The sequence below is a fragment of the Arachis duranensis genome, chromosome 10, assembly GCF_000817695.3.
Source record: "Arachis duranensis cultivar V14167 chromosome 10, aradu.V14167.gnm2.J7QH, whole genome shotgun sequence".
Taxonomy (NCBI): domain Eukaryota; kingdom Viridiplantae; phylum Streptophyta; class Magnoliopsida; order Fabales; family Fabaceae; genus Arachis; species Arachis duranensis.
The window spans coordinates 60,478,380-60,485,651 of NC_029781.3; the positions used below are offsets into that span (position 1 = coordinate 60,478,380).

Consider the following 7,272-nt stretch of genomic DNA (forward strand, 5'->3'; position numbering starts at 1 on the left):
AGATTGCAAGAATGTGTTGCTTTGTCTACTACCGAGGCCGAGTTTATTGCCATTACCGAAGCGTGCAAGGAGATGCTTTGGATGAAAAATTTCTTGAAAGAACTCGGGTTTACTCAAGAGAGGTATGTATTGTTTTGTGATAGTCAAAGTGCTATACATCTTGGTAAAAATTCTACTTTTCATTCTCGATCCAAACATATTGATGTGAGGTATCATTGGATACGTGATGTTTTGGATGCTGAGTTGTTGGAACTTGAAAATGTTCATCCTGATGAGAATGATTCTGATATGATGACCAAGGCATTATCAAGATGGAAGTTTGAAGTTTGTTGCTTAATCGCCGGATTGGCGGTTATCTCCACATAGTCGTGAGGGGGAGATTTGTTGGGGTTTTTGGGCTCCCTTCCTATGTGGAGAAAAATCCCAAATATTAGTATCCAACCCCATGAATAGTTGAAATGACTGAGGTGAGTTAGGGTTAGAGAGAGAGAGAGAGAGGTCATTTTGAAAGGAGAATACCAAACACTAGAGAGAAAAGAAAAGAGAAAATTATTTTCACACACACACAAAGATGTCTCTGTAAATTGGTCGCTGCAGATTAGTTAACCGTTGGATTGAGCTCAAATTTGGACAGTGTGTTCTACACATTTGGTTCTTTGATTTTACCGTTCGGATCTTCGATTCGGTGTCTGTAATTGGAGATATTGGCCACGCACAGTAGCTTTGTTTTGTGGTATTTTCATCTTCTTGTTCTTGTTTTGAAAGTTTTGAAACTTGGATTGTTTGGCTTGTTGTGTGCACGTTTTGTGCAGTAATTTGTGACTCTCTTGTACCCTATTTTTCATCATAGTAAAGCTATTTCCTGGTCTTGGTGACTCGTGATGTTTACATCTCTCATTGAGGAGGTTTTCCACGTTAAAAATCTTGGTGTATTAGCGTGTCTCTAATTTTTGGTTTATGTGATTTTTTCGCTGTTATTGAGTATTATTATACTAGTGTTAATACTTGTTGTGAGTAGATATTATTACTCCTCTATTTTTTGCAAGTAGAGAATTGTGTGTTTTATTTCTATCATTATTAATTTAATTTTAATCAAAATTAATCTTATAAAAGCATACTTATATTAACATTAGTTTTCAAACATTAATCCAAATACCCATATAGTAGTTTCGTCTTTTTGTCAAACTAAGATCATGGCTAAAATATAAGTTTTTTTGTGTATCAAAAATTGAATCTTCTAAAAACCATAATGGATAATTTATTCCATTTATTTTTCAACTGTTTTTCGGATCATCCCACCACCTGATCCTAATACTCTCACATACCCCCAGTTTCACTCCCTCTCACTTGACGGTGACTGCATTGCCGTGCTCCCTCTCTCTCTCTCTCTCAGTTAGCCAACCATAACCCTCATCACAGCTTTTTCAGCTTCGAGGGGAATTCTGTTTCAGTCTTCGGCTCTCATTCTGCTCCCCTCGCTCCATTTGAGTCGTTCTGGTCTCGTTCTTCTCTTGCTCGCCCTCACCGCGCGCTACCCGTCACTGGTTCCTGTCGATTCTGGTAAGGTTTGTTCTGCTAGCTTTTTATCTTGTGATTTTCTGAATTTTCATGTGTAATTTTCTTAATTAATGATATTTGTGGTGTCTTGCTAAGATGTGGTTGTTAAATACTCAAACTGTGCAGTATCTTTAGTAAAATCTGTTCACGAACGCAAGAACTATGAGAGAAAAAGGAATGTCTTGTTACGGTTGGAATTAGTGGTCTAGCGGCTCTGAAGGTCAAGGTATTGATATTGTTTTCAATTTGTTATTTTGGGTGTGTTCTGTTAAAGTGAATTAAGGTGTATGCTATTGTTTTGATTTCATCTTAATTCTTGACTTGTTTCAATTTCATGGATCGAAGCTTGTAGATTTCAATTTCATGAAGAATCTTGATGACGAATTTTTTGATAAAACATTATATACATCATTCATCATATGGAAACATTCGGACAATATCTAATCATTTTGCTATGGATATATATGTCCGTTAATGTTATTTATGTGCGTATAGTTTAGAGCTGTAAGTGTTTTTTTTTTTACATTTCGCCAGCCTAAGTTTTCTGCAGTTATCACTGGTTTGCTAATTTTTATAAACAGTTGTTATAGTTAATTTTTTAACACTAGAATTCAGGGTACATTGATTTGCCACCTATTTCGTTTAGCTTCTGCATGCATTTTGCTTTCATTCTTCCCCCTTGTGCATCAGCATTTTTTGGAGCTGAGAATTCTTATATGAAAATATGCAGGTTTCCTCCCTGTTGAAGAGTTCTTCAAACTTGAGCAATATTGGCAAGGTGTGTGACTTCCCTCTAATAATGGAGAAACTGTCCTTGCAGCAGCTATACACACTTCCAACTACAACCTCAACTCTTCCCATTCCGCAATTCCTCTTCCCCTTATTCACAGCCCCAACTCCCTTCCCAACCGAATTACACTCCCAAAGATGTTGCAGAACCACCATGCATCGTCCATTTGAAGCGTTCCCCAAGAGACAAGACCGTGCTTGCATCAGCAAACAAACACAAGCAGAAGCAGAAGCAGAGGAAGAATCTTCTTATTCAGATGATGATCTATCCTTCTTGTCCCTCAGCGAGAAGCCTGATAGGAACATGGCCTTGCTTGACGATTATGAGGCCGACGAGCTCGACTTGGATTTTGGCCCCAATCACCGAAGCGGTTCTTCTCTTTTCCTTTAGGTTTCATTGTGGGTTTGTTTTAAGTTGGTTTCTGTAAATTGATCAATATGTGGCCTGGCATACATTAACTGTGTCAAGTTCATATAGTTAATCTGCATTCTTATATTTATGTTGATTTTTTTGGAAATTGTTAGGTCCTATGGACAGTTGAATTTAGGGTGGGTTTTAAGGTGAGTTGGATGACTTTTGAAAAGAGTACTTATTTCTTTATCTTTTTTGGTAAAGATATTTTCTTTTAATTAGAAAAGCAATTTTGTGTTTAGATAGAAAAAGATAAGAACTCTTTTTTTAATAGACAATTGTTTAAAATAATTTTTAAATTTAGCTTTTTTAGAAAGCAACATGTTGCTTGCTTAGAATTTTTTTTAATTTTTATTTTTTTAAAATATTATATCTAACACCTTTATAATTAAGTAAGTACTTTTTTAATGAAAAGATGTACTTAAAAAAGCTAATCCAAATGGGTACTTGGTATTGCTTATTAGAGAGATACTTTTGCATTATAAATTGATTCTTTTTAATCGGACACCAAAAGCTTATATTTTGGTTCGTTAACAAAAATACACCATGAGCACCAAAATTTAGCCACCAATATCAAATTTTGATAATTGTGAATCCTTTTTATTATAAATGTGAATCTGGTTTTAATTCTATATTTTCATGGAGGTTGATATATTCTTTATGAAGTTTGATTACAAATATAAATCTGGTTTGATTATAAATGTGATTTTGATTGGTATTTTTTGGACATTATGAGCCATTCAGTATCCCTATATGGAGAGGGTTGATGGTGGTTAATTTTGGGGAGTTCATGTAGCACGCGCTTTTGTTATGCTTTACCAAACATAATTAAAGCTTTCAAAATGCAGCTGTTGAAAAATATTAGGAGCTCAGCAGCTCTTGAAACATCACAGCAATAACAAATCCATCCTTAGTGGATGGGCACTCATTTGTACTGTGCATTGCCTTGCATGATTATATCAAGGAAAATAAAACAGAAGAAAACTAAAAATTCAGATTTTCAGATGATGAGCAGTTTATTATTCTAATCTAGTTGTTTAAATTTATACCAGCTTTTGCATTTCTTGATTTGGATGTGTGAAGGTAAATGCAGGATATGTGGCTTTACTTGGCAAGCCAAATGTTGGGAAGAGTACACTGGCAAACCAAATGATTGGCCAAAAGCTCTCAATAGTTACAGATAAACCTCAGACAACCAGGCATCGAATTCTCTGTATATGTTCTGGCTCAGATTATCAGGTTTAATTTAATCATAGCTAATTTTCGTTTTTCATTTGATCAGCTTATCTATTTGGTTCCTTGTTGCTTGTCATTCATGGCCCTTTGATTTTCGTTATATTCTCTTGTCCTTTTCCTTCTACCTCTACTCCCCACAACAATTTGCCAGTTTCTTTTGTTTTGAGTGAAAGATAATTCACACACCTGTAGGATATTATGAATTGTCTGCTGGTTATGTTCTAAAATCATAGTGATCTTTGTGTCATTTTGCTCTATATTATGCAAATTTGAATGTTTTTTATTGGCACCTCGTCATGGGCTTCAATCTATAATAAGATTACTGGAAAAAAGGGCATTAGGTAGATGGAGTGATTGAATGAATTGGTGTAAGATAAATGGATCAAAATTTGTTTTAATATTCTTTAAATTTCATAAGTTCAACCATCAAACTCAAGTTATCAAGTCCTTTTTAATTTATTTATCCATTAATTGTTACCCATGGCAATAGACTAATAAATATACCGTGTTTGTCGTTCTTAAGGGATGTGTACTAGCATTCTCTTTTACCTTCATTTATCTGATCACTTAATCTCTTGCAGATGGTACTTTATGACACACCTGGCGTCTTACAGAAGGAAATGCACAAATTAGACTCAATGATGATGAAAAATGTTCGCAGTGCTGTGGTAAATGCTGACTGTGTGTTGGTCCTTGTTGATGCATGTAAAGCGCCTGAAAAAGTATGGTTCTTGTTTTATAAAACCAATTTATATGTTTTCTTCAATTTCTAATTCGCTTTTTGTCTTTAGATTGATGAAGTGTTGGAAGATGGAATAGGAGACCTTGAAGAAAAGCCTCCAACTCTATTGATTCTGAACAAGAAGGATCTTATCAAACCTGGTGAAGTTGCAAAGAAACTGGAGGTTGGGATTCTTCAATATAATTGTGTTAGCTTATATAAGTTTATATACTATACTGACATAGGGATGTTTTTCTGCTGTTCCATGTCCTTTTCAAATTCTTTGTAGTGGTATGAGAAATTTACCGATGTTGATGAGGTGATTCCAGTTAGTGCCAAATATGGTCATGGGGTTGAAGATGTCAGGGACTGGATACTGTCAAAGCTTCCCAATGGACCAGCTTATTATCCAAAGGCAAGTCAAATATCAAAATTTCTTTGCCTCGTTCAAATTTCCATACTTGCTTCATCATTTTTTCACTTCACTTCTAGCGTGTTCATTTGACGCCAAAAGAGCTCTCTCTTCTGCTAGTCCATACCTATCTTTGGAAAGTAGGTAAAATGCATTTGTGTGTATAGAAGTTCTAATGAGTGATGAAGAGTAAAGTGAAGTCAAAACTAGCTTGTTAATTTGAATAATTCTGGTTATGTAAATGAACGTAGCTGTCTTAAATCTGCAAGTTGGTAAGATATTACAATTACAATTTAACTAAGAATATTTTTATCTAGTAAAAGTTAAGAGTGAATTGATGTAATTAAAAGTTAACAGTGTTTGGTACATAATCATAATGGTATAGGTTAGATATAAAGTTCCATACACGTAATTATTGACAGATTTTAGTGGTGGCTGTTGTCAGTGCCTACTGTTTACAGGCAACCAGTTTGCACTTTGCAGCTAAGTACACCTACATACTGACTGAAATAGACCCTTTATGGTAAAGAATAGGGAAAGGAAGCATAGGCTTGTAACCATAGTTCAGATACTACAAATATTGTGAAAATACTGCATAATTGCAATCCTCTGAGGCTCAAATAGATAAAGTAGTGTCTTTTAGCTACAAAATGTAGCACAGCTCCTCCCTTGCCATCACTAGAGCATTCTGGTATGCTGCTCATGATAGGTTAATTTTTTCTTATACCTTCTCCGCTCTAATGTTGTTCCTGAATTTGCAGGACATTGTCAGTGAGCATCCAGAAAGATTTTTTGTGGCTGAAATTGTTAGAGAAAAGATTTTTATGCAGTATCGAAATGAGATTCCGTACGCATGCCAGGTAATTATAAAGGGTTTATTTTGTTCGTGGACCGTGGTACACCTTCACCTCCCAACCCTGCAAAATGGAAAACAAGATAGACAAGGAAAAGAGGGTTTCCGGGTTGAAAAAAGGAAGGAACAACCAAGTTATTATTATAGCAATATATATTTAAAAATATTTTCTTAATTTTCAAATCATCCAGGTAAACGTTGTAAGCTATAAGACTCGGCCAACTGCAAAGGATTTCATACAAGTGGAGATTTTGGTTGAGAAAAACTCTCAGAAGATAATTGTTATTGGAAGAGTATGTCACTTACACTTGTAGTTCAGCGGTTCTGACATATATGCACTAGTTTTGATTTGACTTTAATTTCTAATATGAGATCATAGTCTCCGAAAAAGAAAAGAAGTTTATGCATGTTTAGGCATTGACACTAGACATTGCTTGCAACCAAAAGTGACCTGTAAATTAAATGAGTGTTTATGCAATGCATTATAAAGGCTGAACAGTGACCCATGTGTATGTTGCCTGTCAACTACAACAGGAAGGAAAGGCTTTGAAACTGCTTGCAACAGCTGCTCGCCTTGACATAGAAGATTTTCTACAGAAGAAAGTTTATCTTGAGGTACTTACGTATATTATGATCAAAGTATTACTTTTGCGTGGTGCTTGGTTGAACTCGGACATTGTATTTTTTACTGCTTCATTAACTAATCTTGATCTTCAATTAGTAGAGTGGTATAATCAATGTGCATTTTTTTTCCCTTTCTTGTTGCCGGATAATATTTACCTCGAGGTGATGTTTGAACAGATTGAAGTGAAAGTCAAAGAAAATTGGCGACAAGATGAAGGACTTCTTAATCATTATGGTTATGGGGGTCAGATACGTGTTATATGACCCAAAGAAGCAAATTTATGTTCGTCAAATATTCCTTGATGTGTAAGATATGATCCCTAGGCGTCGGTGCCACCAAACGTAATATAATTTTGATTGACACTAACCCCCCTTCCCCACCTTTCTTCTTTCAAGTTAAACCAATTTCTTCAAACTAGACTAGATCGATCTGGCAAAAAATTGGCAAAATCGACGGTAAATCGGCAAACTGGTTTGTTCAAATTTGGGGAAAAAATATTCATTCAATTTTATACCCCAAAAAAAGTGAAGCAGAGCGATGAGTGGTGGTGAGAGCGGAGGCGGGGGAACTGAGGGCGAAACAGAGCGAGGTTATTGGCTCCACCAATGGAAGAGATAAGGGGGAGAGTGACGGGGGAAGTGCACCAAGTACTACGGAGGGTGGGCAA

At 35.7% G+C, this 7,272-nt stretch overlaps 1 protein-coding gene across 5 annotated transcripts; it reads left to right on the forward strand.

Moving 5' to 3' along the window:
* The first annotated feature begins 1,256 nt into the window (after positions 1–1,256).
* LOC107469826 (GTPase ERA-like, chloroplastic) lies at positions 1,257–7,022 on the forward strand. 5 transcript variants are annotated; one of them, XM_016089203.3, is made up of 11 exons: positions 1,258–1,565; positions 1,684–1,783; positions 2,288–2,717; positions 3,852–3,997; positions 4,576–4,716; positions 4,786–4,899; positions 5,005–5,130; positions 5,889–5,987; positions 6,172–6,273; positions 6,515–6,595; positions 6,782–7,022. In XM_016089203.3, the coding sequence occupies exons 3-11, from the start codon at positions 2,357–2,359 to the stop codon at positions 6,866–6,868; spliced, it is 1,257 nt and encodes a 418-aa protein (XP_015944689.1). In that variant the 5' UTR covers positions 1,258–1,565; positions 1,684–1,783; positions 2,288–2,356; the 3' UTR covers positions 6,869–7,022. The 5 variants fall into 5 exon arrangements, with proteins under 5 accessions (XP_015944691.1, XP_015944690.1, XP_015944689.1 ...); XM_016089202.3 differs by having other exon boundaries at positions 1,258–1,560; XM_016089205.3 differs by lacking the exon at positions 1,684–1,783 and having other exon boundaries at positions 1,257–1,565.
* The last annotated feature ends 250 nt before the right edge of the window (positions 7,023–7,272 follow it).